Source organism: Stegostoma tigrinum, chromosome 30 (assembly GCF_030684315.1).
Source record: "Stegostoma tigrinum isolate sSteTig4 chromosome 30, sSteTig4.hap1, whole genome shotgun sequence".
NCBI lineage: Eukaryota > Metazoa > Chordata > Chondrichthyes > Orectolobiformes > Stegostomatidae > Stegostoma > Stegostoma tigrinum.
The window spans coordinates 10,788,281-10,813,187 of NC_081383.1; the positions used below are offsets into that span (position 1 = coordinate 10,788,281).

At 45.9% G+C, this 24,907-nt stretch overlaps 1 protein-coding gene across 2 annotated transcripts in view; it reads left to right on the forward strand.

Annotated features, from left to right (window-relative positions):
- The window catches only part of LOC125465805 (calcium/calmodulin-dependent protein kinase type IV-like), a 150,639-nt gene that overhangs the window by 43,017 nt on the left and 82,715 nt on the right, over positions 1-24,907 (forward strand). For both annotated transcript variants that reach the window (XM_048559678.2, XM_048559680.2), the window contains exon 2: positions 18,546-18,624. In XM_048559678.2, coding sequence (XP_048415635.1) covers positions 18,546-18,624 — 79 coding nt within the window. The remainder of the gene's footprint in view (positions 1-18,545; positions 18,625-24,907) is intronic.

The following is a 24,907-nucleotide window of genomic DNA, read 5'->3' on the forward strand; positions in this document are numbered from 1 at the left end:
AGTTTAGTTTTCAAAATAGTGGCATCTAGGTGATGGTTAAATTTGTAAAGATTCTTAAAGAATATATAGGTCAGTCGGCCCATCTCGAATATTGACCTAAACCAGTACGTGTCAGATTGGGGACCACAGAGTGTCAATGGAAGATTGCTGGTGCTGTGCTCGGTTTGTGACTATGGTGTGCAAACATTGAGGGCCATTTGCTTGTTTTTAGTTTAGGATAATCAAGGTTGTTTTCGGCTTAGGAAACCCAGTGACTAAAAGTTTTTGGACAATTTGAAGTAGACTTGACTAGGATTAGAAGAAATTATTCTTTCTCTCCAAAAAAAAGAACAGTTCAGGGAGTAGGTTACCTTAGTAGAAAGTTAGATTAACATGCAGACCAGGAGTTGTTAGTTAGAAACCTGCAGACTGTGAAAATATGAAAAATTATAAGGGTTCAGTTTTGAGAACATTCACGTGGGATTAATTCACAGTCACCTAGGAAGTATTAATTGAGTCAAACTAAAGATTTGAGATAGAGGGGTAACTTCTCTGGATTTGACAGTAAAGTGGTGTTGGGGGCTAATTGAAATTTTTGGTTCTGTGTCTTAAGATTTTTCAGACTGTGTTCTAGACGTTGATGGCCTGTTCTGTTTTAATTTGTCTTTTTTTTCTTTTACATCGTAAATTCTTTTGTTTTATTGTTTAAAAAAATTTGCAACCTTGAATGATTATGTTTCATTGACTATCGTGTTAAAATGAAAATAAAATCTATCAAGTAGTGTTTCATTCTGGGATGTAACTTGTTCAGCAGTAACACCAACTGGAGTCATAACTCTGTTACATATCGTTCAAGTGCACAGAATATACCCCAAGCTTAACCATTTTTGAGATCCATCTGTTATACACTTCAGATTGCCATTGTGAACTTTACATATATTAATATCTTTCTCAGATTCATTTCGTTTTATTCATTCATGGGATGTGGGTAACACTGGCTGAGCCAGCAATCCTTGACTATATCATGCATTTCTTGAGAAAGTCGTAGTGAGCCACCTTTTTGAACCACTGTAGTCTTCTTGGTACAGGTATCCCCAGAGGTACTATGAGAGAGGGAGTTCCAGAATTTTGAACGGATGACACTGAAGGAGTGGTGAAACCTTTCCAAGTCAGGGTTTTGTGTGGCTTGGTGAATGAATTGCCAGTGATTCTCACGTACTTGCTGCCATTGTCTTCTGGTAGTCGTGGGTTTGAAAGATGCTGTCTCAGGAGCCTTGGTGAATTTCTGCAGCGTATCTTGTAAATGGTTCTGCTGCATGTCAATAGTGGAGAAGTGAATGTTTGTAGATGTGGTGCCAATCAAGCAGTCTCTTTTGTGGTGGACAGCAGCCTTGTTGAACTGCTGCAGTCCATGATCAATATGTCAGTATGTCTTTAAGAGACATGCTTATGATGTTACCATTATAACACGCGACCTGAAGGTATAAAGACTTTGTACTGCATTGTAACCTTTGCTCACCTGAAACATAAATACTCCACTGGAAGCATGCTCCTTTGTTGTAACCAAATAGCTTATTATTAGCCAAGACACTAATGTGCCTGAGGAATGTAATGTTTGTATTGTTGTAATGATGTGTTATTATATAATAAAAAATACTGGATTATTTAATACCACTATTTCCATGCCCAGTTTCATTCGTCAGAGAAGACTGAAGTTTGGGGGCAGCACGGTGACTCAGTGGTTAGCACTGCAGCCTCACAGTGCCAGGGACCCGGGTTCGATTCCCACCTCAGGCGACTGTCTGTGTGGAGTTTGCACATTCTCCCTGTGTCTGCATGGGTTTCCTCCGGGTGCTCCAGTTTCCTCCCACAGTCCAAAGATGTGTAGGATAGGTGGATCGTCCATGCTAAATTGCTCGTAGTGTTCAGGGGTGTGTGGTTTATAGGGGGATGGGTCTGGGCAGGATGCTCCAAAGGGTGGTGTGGACTTGTTCGGCCGAAGGGCCTGTTTCCACACTGTAGGGAATCTAATCTAATCTAATCTAAAGTGTTGCCACTTCAGGAAGATACCCTGTAGGAAGCAAACTGACACCAGCCAATGCAATCTTTTATGCAGAGCGTAATGATTTGATTATTTTTCTCCCAGATCACTTTCACAGCCAATGAAGTACTTTTAAAATGTAATGGTTGTTCTTTTGTAGACTATTAGAGTAAGCATTTTTACACAGCAGTGAGATGAATAACCAATGCCACATTAGAAAATATTTTGGCAACATACTAGAAGTGGACAGATTGTAGGATCAGTGGGCAAAGGATAGAAATATAAGGAAGCAGCATGAGGCATGCCACAACAGAGAGAAGTACCTGAGATTTTTTTCTGTGGATAAGACTCCTGCCTGGGAAAGTATTGATCTCTGCTGGCTAATAGAACAAGAACTACATGCAGGGCCTTTCTTCAGTCCTGCGTTGACTGTGAGCATGAAAGTTGCAAAAGGCTTTTAACTGCTGTGCCACACTGCCCTTCCAGTCACCAATAGAAAATTTCTGAGATTAGTAAGTTTGATTTCAAGATTGTTTGCTTCCTCTAGAAAGTTCACTATTCTACGCGCACTCGCTTAATTGCAACAAAATTGATTGCACTCTCAAAAGTAGCTTTTTCCTACAATTTCACCAGGGTGCACCACCTCATTCACTGTCATTTATCAGAATCCAAAGTCATTTTAAAACCATATTTTGCCAGCTTGGCTCAACAGACAGTATTTGTCCATGAAAAGAAACAATAAACCCTCAAGGTCAACTCAAACAAATTGTCTATATAATTTTGACTGACTGCAGGGTAGGTGTAACCTCCTCACTACTTTCCTTCATCTACTGTGCTATACGTAATTTTGGTGGTGTCTTGCATGTTTGGATTATGTCGCTCAGTTAAGGTTTATACTTATAAAATTACTGTATAAATTGTGGTGATCCTTTGAAATCTGACATCTTGCACTCGTCAGGGATAAAAGCCTTTACACCAAGTCTCCATTTACAGAAATATTGAAATTATAAAATTATACTCGCCAATTATCCCTTGGAAATACAGTCAATACAATGATTTGCACATCAGCTGTAAATATCTACATTTTAGACTTGTTTATCACCCAAAATGCATTTCCTTCCATTTTACGGTCCAGCTGTCATAATTATCCATAAAGAGATAGCACAGTTGCAGAGTATAGATTGATGATATGTAATTTAAATTGAATCATTTTGTCATTAGTGTTTTATTGGATGATTCCCTTATCATCACATGTTCCATTGAGTACCACCTTAGGGCAAGTAACGACCTTCAGAATAATGATCTTACAATATCAATAATTGGACAGATTTGCTTTATCAAAACTCAAAGCAGGGGGTGTTAGTTACCTATACTCAAAGAGATGAGATACAATAGCAAGTCAAGTAATGAACAGCCAATGGCAGTGTCATCTGTTTTCAACAGAGAAATTGTATTAAAGTTGGGAATTATCATTGGTGTTCCAGAAAGCAAGAAATAATGTCATTATGATGTAGCTCTCCATATATTCAATGCCACACTCACAGTCATTTCAGCTTCTGTGAATAGTACATATTATGGACTGAGGTTCCTACCATTTAGCTGCTGAAAACTAAATACATTGGGATTTGCAATGTTTATGAAAAGTTACCTTGGGGGTGATTTAAAACAAAAGCCTACAAATCATTGAGTTCAAATAGCATTTTTTTAAGTTTAAGAGCACATTAAAAAGGAATGAAACAAGATCCAATATTGTAGAAGTTCATGAAGAGAATTTAATAGCGTCACTGGCCTGGTTATATGTATCTGATGCAGTCATTTGGGTGAAAGTAATCACTGTACTTAAGACCATGTTGAACATAAATTATATTATCTTAAAATCAACTTGTCCAATTATCAGGTAAATTTCAATCTACCATCTTGCTTCCATGCTAACATTTCTGTCCTTGACATACTGGAGTGTTCCAGTGCAGTGAAATTGAAGCTGGAAGAAAAGCAGAATAACAAAGTATGAAGCTGGATGAACACAGCAGACCAAGCAGCATCCCAGGAACACAAAAGCCGACGCTTCGGGCCTAGACCCTTCATCAGAGAGCTATCTTGGATTCTCCAGTATCTGCAGTTCCCATTATCTCTGGAAGAAAAGCACCTCATTTTCCACTGAGGCTCCTCACAGCCTCTGGGGCTCAAAATTGAGCTCAACAACATAAAGAACATAAAACACCATTCTCCAGTTTAATTACACCATCTCTTCTCTCTCTCTTTGTCTCCTCTCCCATTGGCAGGGTCTTGTTGGCTTTGCTGAGAGCAAACCCAATGCCAATATATTGTTGCCTGTCCACAAAAGCACTCACACCTACTTTGGATCAAAATATCTCCTTTACAACCAATTACATTCCCTTTGTCTTTTGCTCTGGGTGCCCTCACAATCTATTCCATTTACTCATAGAGGTTTTTTTTCCTATTCATTTGTGGAATGTAGGCTTTGCTGGCTGGCCAGCATTTATTACCCATCCCTAGTTACCCTGAGAAGGTGGTGGTGAGCTGCTTTCTTGAACTGCTGCAGTCTTCCTGCTGTGGGTTGACCCAGAATGCTATTAGGGAGGGCATTCCAGGAATTTGACCAAGTGACAGTGAAGGAAGAGCAACATATTTCCAAGTCAGAATGGTGAGTGACTTGGAGGGGAACTAGGAGGTGGTGGTGTTCCCATATGTATGATGGCCTTGTCCTTATAGATGGAAGTGGTCGTGGGTTTGGAAGGTGCATTCTGAGGATCTTTGGTGAATTTCTGCAGATCTTGAAGATAGTACACACTGCTACTACTAAGTGTCGGTGGTGGAGAGAGTGGATGCTTGTGGATGTAGTACCAGTTAAGCAGGCAGCTTTGTCCTGGATGGTGTCAAACTTTTTGAGTGTTGTTGGGGATGCATTTTTCCAGGCAAATGGGGAGTATTCCATCATACTCCTCACTTGTGCCTTGTAGACGGTGGACTTTGCAGGTCTTGGGAGTCAGGAGGTGAGCTACTCGCCACAGTATTCCTAGCATCTGGCCTGCTGTTGTAGCCACTGTGTTAATATGGTGAGTCCAGTTGAGTTTCTGGTCAATGGCAAACCCCAGGATGTTGATAGTGGGGTACTTAGTGATGGTAACACCACTGAATGTGAAAGGACAGTGGTTAGATTGCCTCTTACTGGTGATGGTCATAGCCTGGCATTTGTGTTGTGCGAATGTCACTTGCCTCTCGTCAGCCCGAAGCTGGGTATTGTCCAGACTCAGATGTACAGCATGGAAACAGACCCTTTGATCCAACTCACCCATGCCAACCAGATATCCTAAATTAATCTAGTCTCACACTTATTAACAGTGTACTCCATCTGCCAGACCTTTGCTCACTCACTTAGACTATCTATATCCTTCGGCAGAAAAAGCCTCATACTTTCCACTCTATCCATGCCATTCACAATCTTATAAATTATAATCAAGAGTCTAGTACTTTCTTCTAGTGACCTTTAGTGATGTTTGGGGTATTAATTTTGCTGATTTTCAATGAATACACTAATATCTCTTGTACACTCTGTATATTACAGTATGATTGAGCAGTCAGAAAGTTAATGAGCCATTTGCTCTTTCCAAATTAGTGACTTGACGCTGACATTGATTATAAATTCAAGAAGACAAAACTAAGTACACACCAGAGATCCTCTTGCAATGGACAAAAAAACACAATGTGATGAAGCAAGAGGGTTGTGCAAACATGTAATTGATGTGGAAAGAACTTAATGCACTCCGCCAGAGCATAGCAAGACTTTGGGACAGTTAGTTGGGCAGTCTGCCCATTTAAGGGACTCATTCCTGAGTACAGCAGTTGCCACATTGAAGCCCAAAAAGCAAACAAAGCCCCCTTGTTCAAAGGCATTCCTGACTGAGGCATCCTGCATCAGAAAGGGTGAAAGGTAGATGGGTTGAGGAGATGGCAACAGCAGCAGCCAAGAGCCAAGCTCCTCTCCTTGTTGACAGCCACCCCTCCCTCATCTCCTACAACCTCTATCCTACTTTCATTGATCTGTGACATGGATCCCTGTTGATTCAAAGCCACTCTCCATATATATTAATGACGACTGCCTCTTCAGTGGCAGTACCTGCAGTGCATACCTGCTAGCCTCTGGTAGGCCCACACAATACTTGGGGGTAAGGGAGTAAGGTTTCAGCTACTGATGTCCTTAATCCTGGGAAAGTCCAAGCCTTACCACCAAGGTACATAAAAAATACTTAATTCCAGTAGGCCTTTCCCAAAGGAGATGATGTAGCCTCCACAGGTGCATGACAGTCGGCCTTCCCATCCACCCTCACCCACATTAAATATTACTCAGCAAGTGCCATGAAGCTGGAAATGAATTGCTAATGCCACCATAAAATAAAAATAAAAGTGAATAAATTTCGGTCAAATGCTTCCCAGTCAGAAGAGATGCCTACAGTGAATATCAATACTTTCTACCAGTAAGATTTCGATCAGATTAGGACCTCACCAATCTTATATACCTTAATATTTCAGAAGAGAATTACTCAACTGCAAAAAATAGTCATAAAGCTAACCACTTAAGATGAAATGAAGTAGAATGGGTGAAGCATAAACAACCCTACAACAAGTTCTCAACCGAACTAAAGACCCACTCCCCGCCATGGACAAGACCAATGTCATCTAAAAGATCCCCCGCAGAGACTGCGAGAAACACTACATCGAACAAACAGGAAGGAAACTAACAACAAGAATACATGAACACCAACTGGCTACAAAAAGACACGACCAATACTCACTCATCTCAATCCACATGGACAAGGAGAACCAACACTTCGACTGGGACAACACCAAGATCCTAGGACAGGCCAGGCAGAGAGAAGCATGAGAATTCCTGGAAGCATGGCACTCCACAAAGCAGGCTATTAATAAACACATTGAACTCGACCCCATATACATTCCACTATGGAGGAAACCCGGAAGTGAGGCAATCCATCGCAACAGATCCCAGAGTTTAAAAACCAGGCGGGAAAACATACCGACGCATCATCAGAGGCTGCACTGAGGATGTTACCAAGCACAGTAACGAAACAACTGCGGAACAACAAACCAGCTCGGAGAGCCAACCAACCTCAGTGTAAACGTTGACGTGGATCAGTTGGGCCAAATAGACTATTTCTGTGCTGTCGATGCTATGAAATATACATTTTTGACTGGAATAACTCATGACTCAGTTTTGACCCTGCTTGTCAGATTGTCAATGTCCAAACTGGTGCTTTGAGCAGAATTGGATAGTGATAGTGCATCCAAAGGAGAATTGTGCTGTTCTCAGATATCTTCTACTCGTGCTGCTGAGATAGAGCAGGGAAAAAATGGGCAAGAGTTAGGACAGCAGATGGAAGCTGGGTATTTGGAGCTAATACTCCTGAGAATAGCTTGAAGTTATGAAACATGCTGTATACCTCTTGTGATGGATGATGAGTGGCAGGTAACATGTACATGCTCTGCTGATGTTAGCCACTGGCTCACATTCTATGCTGCTGGTTTTGTCCAGGGAACGTGATCGCTCTGGAGGTTCCTCCCCATAGTTTGTTCCTCTCCTTGAGGTTTATTCTGGAGAAAGAGAGACAGCGAGAGTTTTTAAGCTGTTGAAAAGTTCAGTGGAGACATGTAGGACTTGGGCATATAGTAATATATTGAGGGAAAAGGAAAATGGAATAATGATAGAATAGTAATTCATGAAGGAAAATGTGTGCCACACAAAGCGAGCAAAGACGTTTGGGATGGTGCCTGTGAAAGTGGTTGCATGGGAGAAGAGAATGGTAACATTGTGCAGAATAAGCACAGTAAATGAAAGTTGGGATTGTCTTTAGAATGAGAAAGATTTGCTACTGTGTGCCTTTGTGATTATGTGCTAAGAAGTATATGGATGGGAACAATTGAATGGTGCAGGAGAGGGTAACTGGAATTTTGGGAGTGGGCATAACAGGGTGAATGCTAAAAGGATGTTTCTCCCCCATCGGAGAGTGTAGGACCAGAGGTCATGGTCTCAGAATTTAGGGCGCCAATTCACGGTTCAGATGAGGAGGAAAGTCTTTTCTCAGAGGATTGAGTCTCTGGATCTCCTGGCCACAGTGAGCTGTGACGGCAGAGTCTTTGTGTATTTTTAAGGCTGAGGTACAGAGATAGATCAATAGATAGACAGGCAGACAGACAAATAGAAAGAAAGAAAGTGAATCAAAACTTCTGGATGTGAGTTTGCTCGCTGAGCTGGAAGGTTTGTTTTCAGACGTTTTGTCACTTTTTTTTATTTGAAAAAATATGCTTTATTCTTAGAATGTACAAAAAATAAAACATTTATACACCTACCCAGTCATGCAAGCTGCTCCCGGTTACCCAGGTGGTACGTACACCAACTAAAGGCAAAAACAAAACAAAGAAAGAAGAAAAAAAAACAAAGCAAAGAAAATACCCCGGCAGTCGTCACCCCGCACAGTCCCCGTTGGCCCCCTGACCAGTTGGGGAAGGCGCCAGCTGGGCCCAGTTAACAGATAGGACCCTTTTTTCTATTCTGGACGAGGGGTTTCATACGGTGGTCTTTCCCCACCACGCCTTGGCAGCGGCTGCCCCAAACTTTAGCGCGTCCCTCAGCACGTAGTCCTGGACCTTGGAGTGCGCCAGTCTGCAACACTCGGTCGGGGTCAGTTCTTTCAGCTGGCAGACCAGCATGTTGCAGGCAGACCAAGGAGTGTCTTTCACCACATTGATGGTCCTCCAGGCGCAGTTGATGTTGGTCTCGGTGTGCGTCCCGGGAAACAGCCCGTAGAGCACGGAATCCCGTGTCACAGAGCTGCTCGGGACGAACCTCGACAAGTACCACTGCATCCCCCTCCAGACCTCCTGCGCATAGGCACACTCCAGAAGGAGGTGATCGACAGTCTCGTCCCCCCCGCAGCCGCCTCGAGGGCAGCGTACGGTGGCGCAGAGATTCCGGGCATGCATAAAGGATCTCACTGGCACAGCACCTCTCACTGCCAGCCAAGCAATGTTCTTGTGCTTGTTTGAAAGTTCTGGCGGTAAGGCATTCTGCCAAACGACTTTGTCAGTCTGCGTGGGGAACCACACGACAGGATCCACCCTCTCCTTTTCCCGAAGGGTCTCGAGGATACTACGGGCTGACCACTGCCTGATGGCCTTGTGGTCAAAGGTGTTTCCTTTCAAAAATTTCTCCACGAAGGACAGGCGGTACGGGACAGTCCAACTACTCGGAGCGTTCTGCAGCAACACGGCCAGGCCCATCCTTCGCAACACCGGGGACAGGTAGAACCTCAGTAAGTAGTGACACTTGGTGTTTGCGTACTGAGGATCTACGCACAGCTTGATGCAGCCGCACACAAAAGTAGCCGTCAGGGCGAGGGTGGCGTTCGGTATGTCCGAAGGCCTGGGTGACCACAGCGGCGCAGGTCCAGGGAATAGGCCAGGCCGACGCCATATACAACAGTACCGAAAGCCCCTCACACCTGACAACCAGGTTCTTACCCGCGAGGGAGAGGGACCGGAGCGTCCACCTGCTCAGCTTCTGCTTCAGTTTGATGATACGCTCCTCCCAAGTCTTCGTGCATGCCCCAGCTCCACTGAACCAAACACCCCGCACCTTCAGGTAGTCTGTCCTGACGGTGAAGGGGATGAAGGAGCGGTCGTCCCAGTTCCCGAAGAACATGGCCTCGCTCTTACCCCTATTGACTTTGGCACCCGGGGCCAGTTCAAACTGGCCGCAGATGTCCAACAGTCTACTCACCGACCGACGATCGGTGCAGAAGACGGCGATGTCGTCCATGTACAGGGAGGTCTTGACCTGAAGGCCTCCGCTGCCTTGGATAGTCACGCCCTTCAGGCTCACGTCATTCCTGATGGATGCAGCGAAGGGCTCCATACAGCACACGAACAAGGCAGGAGAGAGCGGGCAGTCCTGCCTGACTCCAGATCTGACGGCAAAACTGTCCGATTCCCACCCGTTGATCAAGACTGCGCTAACGGTGTTGGTGTAGAGCAGCCGGATCCAATTGCAGATGCCCTCTCCGAACCCCAGTTTGGAGAGGACGTCCCTCATGTAAGCATGAGAGACCCTGTCGAAGGCCTTCTCCTGGTCCAGGCTGACGAGGCAGGTGTCCACTCTCCTGTCCTGCACGTCGGCGATCGTATCCCTGATGAGCGCAAGGCTCTCAGCGATCTTCCTGCCTGGCACAGCACAGGTTTGGTCAGGGTGAATCACCGACTCCAGGACGGACCTGACCCAGTTGGCTATGACCTTGGCCAGGATTTTGTAGTCCACGTTCAATAGTGAAATGGGACGCCAATTCTTAATTTCTTCCCTCTCCCCCTTCCTCTTGTAAATGAGGGTGATGATGCCCTTCCTCATGGACTTGCACATTTCCCCTGCCCGAAGCGCACTATCATACACCTCCAGCAGGTCCTGGCCGACCAGGTCCCACAGAGCGGAATACAGCTCAACCAGTAGGCCGTCGCTCCCGGGAGTCGTATTCTTCTCAAAGGACTTGAGGGCTCTGGTCAGCTCGTCCAGGGATATCGGCCGGTCCAGCCACTCCCTCGTGCCGTCGTCTAAGACCTCCGTGATAGACAACGGGAAAGACTCGGAGGCCGTGCTGTCCGTGGGCTTCGTGTCGTCAGTCCGGCATAGAAGGATCTGCTGATCCTCAAAATGTCGGGCCAAGTCGTTACCGAGCCATCGTCTTCCTTCAGCCGGCTAAGCACAGAGCTCTCTTTGTGCACCTTCTGAAAGAAGAAACGCGAGCACGTCTCGTCCTGCTCCACGGAGCGGACGCTGGACCGGAAGATTATCCTGGAGGCCTCCGCGGCGAAGAGCGAGGCTTGCTGGTCCCACACCTTGCGGAGGTCCTCCGTGACATCGACCTCCATCAACTGCAGAAGGAACATGTTCTGCATCCTTTTCTGGAGTCGCAACAGCTTTCCCCGTCTCTCTCTCGCCTTCCGAACACCCTTGAGGACAAAAAATCTCTTGATGTTCTCCTTCACTGTCTCCCACCAGTCGCCCGGAGATTCAAAGAGGAATTTGACGGTTCTCCAACTGGCATATTCCCTCTTAAGCTCCTCGACATTCTCTGGGGTCAACAGAGTCGTGTTGAGCTTCCACGTCCCCTTGCTGGCCTGCTGGTCGCCCTGTAAGCGACAGTCGGCCAGCAGGAGGCAGTGGTCAGAGAAGAACACCGGCTCGACGCCGGTGGACGTGACCGAGAACACCCGTGACACAAACAGGAAGTCTATCCTTGAGCGGATAGACCCGTCTGGCCGCGACCAGGTGTATCTCCGCTGCGCTCCGTCTGCAGGGGTGCTGAAGACATCGAGCAGCTTGGCGTCCTTCACCGTGCCCCTCGGGAATCTGGATGTGGCGTCCAGTTGACTCCCGCCACCCGCTGTCCCCACGCCGGATCTTCCATCCGCACCGATGATGCAGTTGAAGTCTCCGCCTCGGATGACAGGCCTGGACGTAGCCAGCAGGGGTGGAAGCCACTGCAGGACGGCCAACCGCTCACTCCGTACCGCTGGGGCGTACACGTTGATCAGCCTCAGGGAAGTGTTCCTGTAGGTGACATCAGTCACTAGGAGGCGCCCCTTCACCACCTCCTGAACTTGAGAGATGGTGAAGTTGCGCCCCCGCAGCAGAATAGCCAGGCCCGAGGAGCGACAGTCGATACCCCCCGACCAGATCAAAGGCCCACAGGTCCAGGCGCCGGACCATTTCCCGTACCTGCTGAGGTGCGGTATCCCGCACTCCTGCGGAAACAGGAGGTCTGCCTTGCGGTGGTCAGGTAGGCCAACGTGGACACACATCTTGCGGTGGACTTGACGCTGCGCACATTAATGCTCACAACTCGTACCCCCCTTGTGGGCAGTGACCGCAGTACGCTCCCCGAGTTCAAGGTCCAGCCCCTCCATCTGTCCCTTCATGCCCATTGCCCAGGCGAGCTGCTGGACACTCTCCAGGCTCAGGAAACCGTCCGTGCTGCCTTCCGGGTGGCATCCCCCCGTCGGGGGTACGGAGGCAGGAGAGTCCGGCTCTGGGTCAGGCTGGAAACACGCTGTTTCCTGCTTCCCGCCTGAAGGTTCCGGGGGACCCTCCAGGCCCCAATGGCACGTGGCTGGGTGTCAGAGGGAGCCTCAGGATGCCTCCCGTCACCTGGAAGCGGGGTGCTGCTTTCCTTCTCCCTTGAGATCTTTAGCTTCTGCTTCGGGCGGGCACTCTCCGAATCCCCCTCGTCAGAGGAGCTCTTGTAGCCCCCCTGTAGCTGCCTCTTCCCGCCTGATGGTTGCGGTGCTGGGGCCCGCCGGCGCGCCTTCCTCCTTGCCTTCCGGACCGTCTTCCACTCCCCTGGGTCACCTGTCGCCTCCTCCAATCGACTCCGGGTTGTCGGGGGGGAGCAGAGCCTGCAGGGGCACTTTGCTGGCCTCAGGTCCGTCCTGCGGGGCTGGGCCCTCCTGCACGACCTGGACCTCCTGCACATTAGGGGGGTCCTTGCAGGGGTCTGGTGCCTTCCTGTCCTCCGGGGGTGCTGGCCCCGCATTGCCCCTGCCGGCAACCTGGGCTTAGGTGGTCCCCCGCCGCAGGCATGCCCTATAGAGGTGGCCCGCTTCCCCACAAAGGTTGCACCTTTTTTCTTGTGGGCAATCATTTGCAAGGTGTCCCTCCTCCCTGCAGATGGTGGCTTTGCAGTCGACCGCCACATGACCTGACCTACCGCAGGCATGGCAGATTTTAGGTTGCCCTGTGTAGGTCAGGTAGGCCTTGCTCCCGCCGATCGTGAAACTGGACAGTGGGTGTACGATGTTCCCGTCCGCGCCCGTCCTCAGCGTCACCCTGACCTGTCTCTTACAGGTCCAGGTCCCAAAGGGGTCCATGATGTTGGTTAGGTCCCCTTCCACCTTCAAGTACCTTCCGAGGAAGGTCAGGACATCAACTGCTGGCACATGCAGGTTGTACACGTGTACAGTCACCATACGGCTCCTCTGGACCGGCATCACGAACAGCAGGACAGCAGTCAGTACAGAGAGGGGGCCCTCACCTCCTTTCTCCTTGAAAACCTCCAGGAAGCACTCACAAAGCTTGGCACTCCTGAAGGTTACATCGTAGAAACCTCCTCCGGAGAAATCCTGCAGGCAGTAAACGTCCACAGCAGCGAACCCACAACAGTCCAACAGGACCCTCTTCACGAAGAAGGTGCGGTCCACAGGTGCACCTTCATCCACCTTCTTCACGGAAACACGGATGGTGTTCCGGACCCCCTGACTCGGAGCACGAGCACTCATCGCAGCCATCGTTGCAGGTTGGCTGCTCCCCTGAACCAGCGTTAGGCCGAAGCCAACATTAAGATCCACCGGTTGCAAGGGTGCACAGCCAACCCGACGTCTTCCTTCCACCTCCAACACAGTTGCGCTCTCCTCTTCTCGGTCCACAAAAGAGTGGGTCTTTATTTTGTTCCGGATGTAAGCTGGTTCACTGAGCTGACAGGTTCGTTCCCAGACGTTTCGTCACCGTTCTAGGTAACATCAACAGTGAGCCTCCAGTGAAGCGCTGGTGTTATGTCCTGCTTTCTATTTATCTCTTTAGGTTTTCCTTGGGTTGGTGATGTCATTTCCTGTTCTTTTTCTCAAATCTTCTCAAAACTCGCTGAATCAAAAGTCGTGTGGGAAAGGATAGGGGACACATGTTGGATCAGTAATGATCATATTAAATGGTGTATCAGACTCATATTCCATGCAGTCTTATGGTCTAAACTTTGGGGACTTGCACCAGAGTGTAAACTGTCCAGATTTGGTTCACGGAATCATCTCCACAAACTCAGATTCGTGAAATAAAACCAAAATACTAAGGATGCTGGAAATTTGAATCAAACACAGAGAATGCTGGAGAAACTCAGCCGATCCAACAGCATCTGTGAAAAGAGAAACAGAGATACCATTTTGAGTGCAGTATGACTCTTCTTCAGAACCTCCAGCTCTTCCAGATCTGCCTATTCTAACCATAACAAATTCTTTTTACCTACCACTTCCTCTGCTAGCTAACTTCTGTTTAGGCAACACTTCAGATTCAAAATTCCGATTCTTATTTTCAAATCCCTGTTTGGCTTCAATATTCAACATCTCTTTAATGTCCTCCAGCATCTGAGGATTTTGCACTTAAAACCCATATGAACAACCACAACAGTATCTTGGTTCTCACTCTATCCATTGGAAAACATCGAAATCTAGCATTATCAGCTCAAATTGTAAATGGTTTAGGCGTTGAGCTGGAATCCACTGTTTCTCACTGACAGGCAAGATTGCTTTGAATTAAGCCTCATTGACATTAATAAGTTCTGAAATTTTAGCCCAAGAGAGAGTTAAATAACAATTAAATAACAATTCCCAGAAGTATAAGAATTAACTATCTTGTTTTCTTTTATCAATTTTTATTTTCCAGATGGCTCTTCAGTTGGTACTAGAACAGAAACACCATACCAGGCTTTCAGTAAAATCTCTGAATATCCAGAAGGCATAATTTAATCATCATTCTCAAAATGTCCTTATTTAACCTTCCTCGTAATTTTCCATCATGATATTATCCAGCCTAAGACATTGCTTGCAGTTGATTTGTTTTTACTAAATCATGTTCAAATCTGCTTATGGATAATGCCATGGTTAAATCCAAATGCTGATTGCTGAACATTCACAGTGACTGAGGCTGTAAAACGAGGTGTAGTTTGTAACAGTTTATTTAAGAAACCATACAAAAATTAGCCTAGAAATTCAGCCTCAAAGCTGCAGTTTAGCCAATGCTGTATGAACTTCCCGAGCATCCAATTCATGGTATAGAAGAAACCGACATGAATTGCAAAGTGTGATTGCTGTCTGCCAGAGTTGAAGCCCAAAAAAACAATGTGCATTTCCCATGTCTGAAACTGATATGTATGAGGCATAAATGCTGCTACTTTACAGCAGATTGATTTTCAATCCCATTTCACTGCCAACCTGCCCACTCTAGACCGCAGCTTGCTGGCCCAAAATAGAATATTTGTCATCATTCAGGTACTGGAAAATTTGTTGCGTCCTCCTCCCTGAAGTCCTAAAACAAGAGCATATTCAAATTCCTAGACCACTGTATTAACAGGACCCAAGTCATTCTTTAATACTAATGCAGGGTGAATAACTGTGAGCCTCAGGCCTCATGTTGGCTTATCTCTTGCAGCCTGTCCCTTAAAGCCCAGGTAACTTGGCCCTATTTATGCTTATAATGGTCAATTTTCTTCAGCATGCACCTGATGTATCTCAGCTGTTCTCAATCTGTGGAACCCTCGGAGAGCATGTGGCATACCTACAGGTTTCGGAATTGTTTGTAAACATCTGGTGAGATTAAAATGAAGATTGACACATACGAAAACGCTTTCAACCAGTGCCCCACACAGACCCTATGTAATGACTGTTGAGTGACTGGTGATGCTGTAAACGTTATGCGAGCCTGGAGGCCAGGAGTGTGCACACCACCTCTATCTCTATTAAACCCTACAAATACAAGTCAGTGGTGCTTCACAACAAAGCTCCAGGGAATTACTGCTGGATAAAACGCGGGCAGAGACATAGGTCTTAATTTTTCGGCCCTGGTGACGGTCAGGAACTGAGCCAGATAGGGCCTGAAAATCCAGGCCAGCAGCATTTGAGTTTCTTAATCTTATTCCCAAGAACAGACATTTGGTCTAACAGGATTTTGGATTCAGCAAAACCCCTCCCCCTTGCACATTAAAATGGAATTCTGGTTCAAACCAGTGTAGTGATTGTAATGAGGTCAGCCAGGTGGATCTCAGTGAACGTGAGCTCCCTGATTGGCGATGTTAACTTGATCCAATCATGAAGCCCTGGCTGACAGGGATAAACAAGAGTGTCAGAGATTCTGCTCACGCTGGGAGCTTGGTCAGTGTCATGTACTATGCACGTGTAAATAAAGGACGACTTGGTGACAGGCTACCGTCCTTCGTGCAGTTATTTCACCCAATACTCGTTATTTCCAAATTTACTATGTTTTTCCTTCTGACCATAAGGTGGGCAGGCAATGCGGCTCCTTAAGAACTATGTCACTGATAAATGGCAAGGCCTAACTGAGACATTCCGGTCACCCTCCGTTATTTACCCTGGTCTGTGCAATTTGAGTGTTCAGAGCTTGCACGTTCGTAAAGCCTATAAACTGGCACTGTTGCCTCATTATAGGTTAAACCCTAAACAAACAGTTGTCAGTGTTAAAAATACTAATTAGTACCTGAATTCTACTTTGCATGTTCCCATGTCATTTCATGATATACCCTAATGAGACCTAAGAAGATACAACCTTGGGCATTCCTTCATGAACGGGCACTTTCTCTTTCCAAATCTTTAACTTTCAAGCTATCTTTTTATCATCCATTAGTTTCTCTTTCTGTGACTCTGATTTTCTCTCTTCTTTTCCTCTTCATTCTTTCTCCACCTTTAATACTTCCTCTGATTTTCATGTAGTTCCTGAATTAAACTGGTCGTGATTCAGGTCTAAGAAATGACCTGGTGTAATTTGTTTAAGCTATCCCACCAGAGACAAATAATAACCTTGATACAGAGATTGAAAAGGTAAAATTTAGCTATGATATTTTGGAGAACTAGCTGTTCTTACTCGTGGGATACATGGCTAATTATAATCCTTGATGAGGCTTGTGGCACAGAGGATTGTACACTTCTTCACATGAGCTACTTTCTTAACACAAGGCAGAAAAACTCAATCTTGTGAAAGCAAAGTGTGGTGAATGCTGGAGATCTGAAATAAAAACTGGAAGTGCTAGAGAATCTCAGCTGGAGAAATTCAACAGGTCTGGCAGCGTCTGAGGAGAAATTCTACCACACGTAATGACAAAAACATCTCCAGCACTCATACTCCACGCAGTTGAATAATCTGACGGCTACACCTACTGTTGAGAAATGAGGGTGCTGTTCTGAAGTAGTCAAGATCCCATTCAGTTTCTTCACAGCCCACAACAAGGAGGTCAATGCAAGTACAGTTTCAAGGCTTATGTCTTTAACTGGGCTTGAAATCTGCATCACTTATTTTGATTATAAATCTCAAACCTCAGTTACCCAACTATATACCTGTTTTAACTTTGAATGGGCTTGCACTCAAGTACTGAATTAGCTTACTTACATGTAAAGCAATAAGTTCAGTTGTAGTTGCACTTGAACTGTTTGATCAATGTAAATTCAGTTAAATTAACCTTTATTTAGTCACCAGTGTTGTGCAGGTCATCTTCTTCTAAATTAGATAGATTGTCTAAACGAGATAGCTACCCCATCTAAATCCTTACCACCAGTCTCATGGCTTGATAATGCCAATCTGTTCTCATAACCCATTACTCAGATAAATAGACCCTCTGAAGTGCCTAGGTTTTATTTTTATGCTGGCAGTCTACTGTTCGGCTATCATAATTCTGCTTTTTTTTGTGTTCTATCTCTCTTACTAGTCGGGATAAAAGTCCCACTGTGTGCTTTTTCTATCAAAGCAGGAGCTGATATATAGCTTGCTAATGACAGGAGCATTTAATAAACAGTCAGTGAAGCCATGCTTAGTGCATTTTTAAGGCTACAACATTTAATTTAAGGTTGATTAAAGCCAATGGAAACATTATTCGCTTCACTAAAAAATTATTTGTTGCACATTCACATAGGATAAATGGCAGAGTACTTCGTAAAATATATTCAGAAGACACAAGTAATAAACATATATGTATGTGAGCGTTCACATTGAGTCTAGTTTTCTAATTGAAACCAATGAAAAATGGATAATATTATATTGAGTCCTACTTCTTGAGTTTAACCTGATTTGAACTTTTGTTTGCTATTGTTAAGTGTATAACTTGAATTTCCAAAGCCTTCTTACGGTCATCTAAATGTCAAATCTTGAATTATCATTGTATAATATTAGTACTGAACCTGTTAGCTCATTTATATGAAATTGTTTTTAAAACCATTAAAGATTTCCATTAAAGTAGTAGACAAAAAAATTACGTGCAAATACATCAGTCATTATTTGCAAAGCATTACATAATGCATTTTGAACTATTGAAAAGTTTATGTAAAAAAGTATTTTTAATACAGAAACATTGGAAATTGCTTTTCAAATAATGGTTGATGAATAGGGGACAAATGTTTATTTCCGGGGGAGAAAGATAACAGAATGGAACATAACACGGCAATAAAATTTGATTTTCAGGGAACTACATGAAAATATTTCTTGTGTCTCAGGAACTCAAAAGTGAAGGATGTTGTTTCCTGTCCTGTCAAAGGAGAATTGGATATGCATTTCATCCTCCAGGATTGCTCATAAAGTTTGATTGAATGATGAAAACAATGTTGTAGTATAATAAGACTGTACAGTGATTCTTATTGGTTTGGGATTATTGTCTTCTGGTTTTTCTTTCTGTTGTAGGGGTGCCACATCTGTTGTGTACAGATGTCAAGAAAAACAAACCCAGAAACAATATGCTGCAAAAGTCCTGCAGAAAACTGTAAGTGGAAGTTTTGAGTAGATTTTAAACTGAAACTGCGCTTGTACTGTATTAGAGTGTCAGTAATTGCAGGTCTTGTACCATTAGTGACATGCATAAGCATTAGTGACCCAAACTATGTACAGTCAATGCAGTAAGGTATTACAATCACCATCAGGACAGTGACTGCCTCCTATGACCAACTAATTATACTGAGTTGCTGCAGTAAATAACTATGCCTGTATTACAGAACAAAGTCATATTATGATCCAAGCACTGTTTATCTCACTGTCACATTCTCAGAACTGTGTATGGCAGGCACATGTGGAGAATAACAATCTTTCAGTTTTGGAGCCAGTCTGAATGGAACCAAAACCAGATGCCAATGTGAGTGAGAAATGTATGGTTTACTGCTTCTCTGAGATAGAGTTGAAAGAAAAGATAGATTCTTGGCTTTACAGTATTTCAAAGCTTTTAGTAATTTAGTAATTGCCGTGAGTTTTGTTAGCCTATCAATCTGGAGAATCTTGGGGAAGACTGACAAGGCAAGGAAATACACAATAAATTGCTGGATATTTAGAAGTGTATGAAATAGAGGGATCTAGGAGTTCAGACAAGCAAATTATGTAGTCAAAAATGCACATAGCATACTTGTCTCTATTAATCAGGTTGAATAAAGGCAAGAGGTTATGGTGCAAATTTATAAAACTTTACACCCATTTGGCCACAGAAAGAGAAATGTGCAGTTCTAGTCATTGCGCTGAAGAAAAGATGTGATTGCTCCAGAAATGGTGTTGTGAGGGATTTATAAGGTTGTTCCATAGACTAGAGAATTTTAGTTTGAAAGAAAAGGATGAGTCTAGGGTAATTTTCTTTAAAATAGTGGAAGTTGAGGGAAGACCAAACTAACGTGTACAAAATAATGAGGACCCAGAAGGAAAGGCCTTATTCCCAGGGTTCTGTAACTAAGGGGAAAAGATTTAGAGTAAATGGCAAGAATTTTAGAGCGAATTACAGGGGAAATGTTTCCACCCAGAGAGGCATCAGCATCTGAAACTCACTGCCTTGAAACTCTTACAACATTTAAGAAGTAGTTGAATATGCACTTGAAGTTTGTAAGGTACAAGACAACGGACCGAGACCTGGAAAGTGGGATTAGGCTGGATGGCTACTTGTCAGTTAGTGTAGAGCTGATGAACCAAACAGCTATCTTTCACACTGTAAATTTCTAGAATGCAACACCATGGTCTGGTAGATTTATAAATTACTTTCCTTCATCCTATTTTCCACTATCCAAGCTTCCAAGTCAATATAAGGCTGCACAATTAAAAATGCACGGTTGTTCCTTCCCACAATATTGCTAGGTAAGTCTTCTTTCCATGTCAGGTCCTTGAGTTTTGAATGTACAATGGAACATTAAATATCCATAGCCAAGCCAGGCACAAAAACCACAAGCTATGTAATGCTATTTCAGTACGGCAGAAGCTATTAGTTCAAAATAGAACACACTTGAGCTGAGACTGGCTAGAAGATAGCAAAACAAAATGGAGATGAGAAGGAAATAATCTAAAGTTTAATTTTTCCTTGATTTAAGATGTTTAGCGTTGAAGTATTGTTATTATCTCAACAAAAGCAAAAACTATTTGCACACAGCTATATAGCACAACAATGAGAAGAATGGGCCCATTTTTGGGTCGTGTCTGTTTAGCATAAAATTTATGGACAATGAAAGAACTCCCTGTTCGTTGAATACCAGAGGATCTTTAAAATCCACTTCAACCATTGGAACTAGTGAACAAGACTTTGATTTTATGTTGTAGCTACAACATTTTGTTTTGAGTCTCTATGATAGAGCACACCCTATGTGCAGTACTGAAAACGTTAATCAGGATTTTGAGCTAAAATCCTGGAGTGGTATTTAAACCCAGAAGTTGTTGACTTGGAGGGTCAACTGAGCTAACATAATACTATAATGCCAAAATTTGTTTCCCATGAAACATTATCATAACCTGAAAAGGAAACCCTGTTCATAGACAGTAGGAACTACAGATGCTGCAGAATCTGAGATAACAAGGTGTAGAGCTGGATGAACTCAGCAGGCCAAGCAGCATCAAAGGAACAGGAAAGCTGATGTTTTGGGCCTAGACCCTGCTTCAGAAATGGGGAAGGGGAAGGGGATTCTGACATAAATAGGGAGAGAGGGGAAGGTGGATAGAAGATGGATAGAGGAGAAGATAGGTGGAGAGGAGACAGACTGGTCAAAGAGGCAGGGGTAGAGCCAGTAAAGGTGAGTGTAGGTGGGGAGTTAGGGAGGGGATAGGTCAGTCCAGATGGACAGGTCACGGGGGCGGGATGAGAATAGTAGGAAGGAGATAGGGGTGGGGCTTGAGGTGGGAGGCAGGGACAAGCTGGGCTGGTTAGGGGATGCAATTGGGGGAGGAGAGATTTTGAAGCTTGTGAAGTCCACATTGATACCATTGGGCTGCTGGGTTCCCAAGCGAAATGAGGTGCTGTTCCTATAACCATTGGGTGGCATCGTTGTGGCACTGCAGGAGGCCCAGGATGGACATGTCATCTAAGGAATGGGAGGGGGAGTGGAAATGTTTCGACTGGGAGGTGCAGTTGTTTGTTGCGAAGGTGTTCTGCAAAGCGGTCCCTCCGGATCCAATGCATCATCCTCCGACACTTCCGCCATTATTTCGGAATCCACTTCCCCTCTCTCATTTCTGCAGAAGGGTCTAGGCCCGAAACGTGAGCTTTCCTGCTCCTCTGATGCTGCTTGCCCTGCTGCGTTCATCCAGCTCTACACCTTGTTATCTCAGTAGGAACTGCAGATGTTGGAGAATCTGTCTCTGAAACAATTTTAACCCCACTGTGAAGCCTCTTCTAAGGATGCCTACCTTGAAGAAGTTACCCTCCTCCATCTAGAAAGACCTCAGTGGATCTCTCTCCCGCTGCAACTCTCTCGTAATCTCTTCGGCCCTGAAACTGCTCGACCACGTCCTGAAGCAAACCAGGTACTACAGCCACATTACCTTTCTTAGTATCTGTTGACGGTCTGAGTCTGGGAGGATTGGGAGTTGGAGGAATGGAGGATTGAGTCTGGGAGGACTCACAGTGTCAGGGACCTGGGTTCAATTCCACCCTTGAGTGACTGTCTGTGTGGAGTTTTTCCATTCTCCCTGGGTCTGCATGGGTTTCCTTCGGGTGCTCTGGTTTCTTCCCACAGTCCAAAGATATGCAGGCTAAGTGGATTGGTCATGCTAAGTTGCCTGTAGTGTTCAGGGATTTGTACATTAGGTGTGTTTTAGGGGAATGGGTTTGGGTGGGTGCGGACTTGTTGGGCCAAAGGACCTGTTTCCACACTGTCGGGATTCTATGACGGATCTGGATCCCCAATGGACTACAATCCACATTTAGGCCTTCCCAATGTGGTCGCAACTGTGACAACTGCTACATTCAGAGCATTGAGATCCTTCAAAAACGTTTCTCCCTGCGACTCCTGAAACACACACTCACAGCAATGCGCCGGCATCTTGTGATACTACAATCCAGCCTACCCCAGCTCAGAGCCTCCCTCTCCCAGACCTGCAAAGGACCTCTCCTGTTTTTCATTCTTCGCAGGGTCCACAACCTGAACTCACAATTCTACTTGGCTTTATTGGACACTAAAAACCATAAGTATACTAAACCTACTAGTGCCTGCCACCCAACACAGGCCTCCTCCATCCCCCAAATCCTCAACCCTACCCAGGACCTTCCCTACAATGTGCCCACTGCCATTGGCCATGCGGCCACTGTCGGAGCACCCACGGATGACGTCACATCTGCCACCGCTGGATACGCCACTTCCAGTACAGCGAACACCATAAACACCGCTGCTGCTGCTACAGCTAACATCCAGGACTTATGGACCGATGCTGCTCCTCCCACTACCGACTCCGCTCCACCCACCACCTCCCCAGCCAGCAGCTCCAGAGGAGACAATAGCACCCAGCCCTGCCGGGTCTTCACCGACCACCAGACCTCCCCCTCACTGAGGACGAATGGTCACTCCTCAGGAAAGGGCTCACCTTTGTCCCCCTCCACCCAAACATCAATGAATACTGCTCACACTTGGATGTTGAGCAGTTTTTCCGCTGCCTCTGCTACCGCACTTACTTCTTCAGTCATAAGCCTAACCCTCCCTCTGCTGACCCCCCTTCTCCCACCTCCAACACAACCCTTCCTCCTGGACACACCCCAAGGCCTCCTACCCTCCCTCGACCTCTTCATCTCCAATTGCTGTCAAGACATCAATCACCTCAACTTCTCCACTCTTCTCACTCACTCCAGCCTCTTCCCTACAGAACATGCAGCCCTCTGTTCCCTCTGCTCCAATCCCAACCTCAACATAAAACCCGTGGACAAGGGAGGCGCAGTTATAGTATGGTGCACTGACATCTACATCGTAGAGGCCAGATGCCAGCTCTCTGACACTTCCTCCTACCGCCCCCTTGATCATGACCCCATCCCCACCCAGAGCCTCCAACCTCATCATTCCCCAACCCCACACCACACGTTTCTATCTCCTTCTCAAAATCCACAAACCTGCCTGCCCTGATCGACCCATAGTCTCCACCTGCTCCTGCCCCATCGAACTTATCTCCAATTATCTCAACTCCATTTTCTCCCTTTTGGTGCAGCAACTCACTGCCTATGTCCGTGACACCACCCACACCCTCCACCTTCTCCAAAACTTCCGATTCCCCAATCCCTAACACCTCATCTTTACCAAGGACATCCAGTCCCTATACACTTGCATTCCCCAAGCAGATGGCCTTAAGGACCTCCGCTTCTTCCTGTCCTGCAGACCCGACCAGTCCCCCTCCAGCAACACCCTCATCTGCTTAGCTGAACTCATCCTCACCCTTAACAACTTGTCTTTCAATTCCTCCCACTTCCTACAGACTAAGGGGGTGGCCATGGGTACCCGCACGGGCCCAAGCTATGCCTGCCTCTTTGTAGGTTACATGGAACAGTCCCTCTTCCGTTCCTACGCTGGCCCTAAACCCCACTTCTTCTTCCACTACACCAATGACTGTATCAGCGGCGCCTCATGCTCCCACGAGGAGCTTGAACGGTTCATCCATTTCACCAACACCTTCCACCCCAACCTTAAGTTCACCTAGACCATCGCTGATACCTCCCTCTCTTTCCTGGACCTCTCTGTTTCCATCTCTGGCAACTACCTGGAAACCGATATCCTTTTCAAGCCTACTGACTCCCACAGTTACCTAGAATACACTTCCTCCCACCCACCTTCCTGCAAAAACGCCATTCACTATTCCCAATTCCTTCGCCTCCGCCACATCTGCTCCCAGGATGAGGCATTCCACTCCCGTTCATCTCAGATGTCTTCGTTTTTCAAGGATCGCAACTTCCCACCTCTCAGTGGTTGAGAAGCACCCTTGACCATGTCTCCCACATTTCCTGCAACTCATTCCCACACACCCCCTCTCCGCAATAACAACCAAAAAAAATCCTTGTCCTCATGTACCATCCCACTGACCTCCAGACCCAACGCATCATCCTTCGACACTTCTGCCATCTACAATCCGACCCCACCACTAAAGACATTTTTCCCTCACCACTCTTATCTGCTTTCCAGAGGGACCACTCTCTCTGTGACCCCCTTGTCCACATCACACTCCCCTCCAGCCCCACCACACCCGGCACTTTTCCCTGCAACTGCAGAAAGTGCTACACCTGCCCCTACGCCTCCCCCCTCACCCCCATCCCTGGCCCCAAGAAGACCTTGCACATCAAGCAGATGTTCACCTGCACATCTGCTAATGCGGTATACTGTATCCGCTGTTCCAGATGTGGCCTCCTCTGCATCAGGGAAACCAAGCAGAGGCTTGGGAACCGCTTTGTGGAACACCTACACTCGATTTGCATCAAACAGCTGTACCTCTCAGTCACAAAGCATTTCAACTCCCCCTCCCACTCCATAAATGACATGTCCATCCTGGGCCTCCTGCAGTGCCACAATGATGCCACCCGAAGGTTGCAGGAACAGCAACTCATATTCCGCTTGGGAACCCTGCAGCCTCATGGTATCAATGTGGACTTCACAAGCTTCAAAATCTCCCCTCCCCCTACCACATCCCAAAACCAGCCCTGCTTGGCCTCGCCTCCTGAACCTGTCCTTCCTCCCACCTTATGCCCCACCCCCATCTCCTACCTACTAGCCTCATCCCGCCCCCTCGACCTGTCCGTCCTCCCTGGACTGACCTATCCCCTCCCTTACTCCCCACCTACA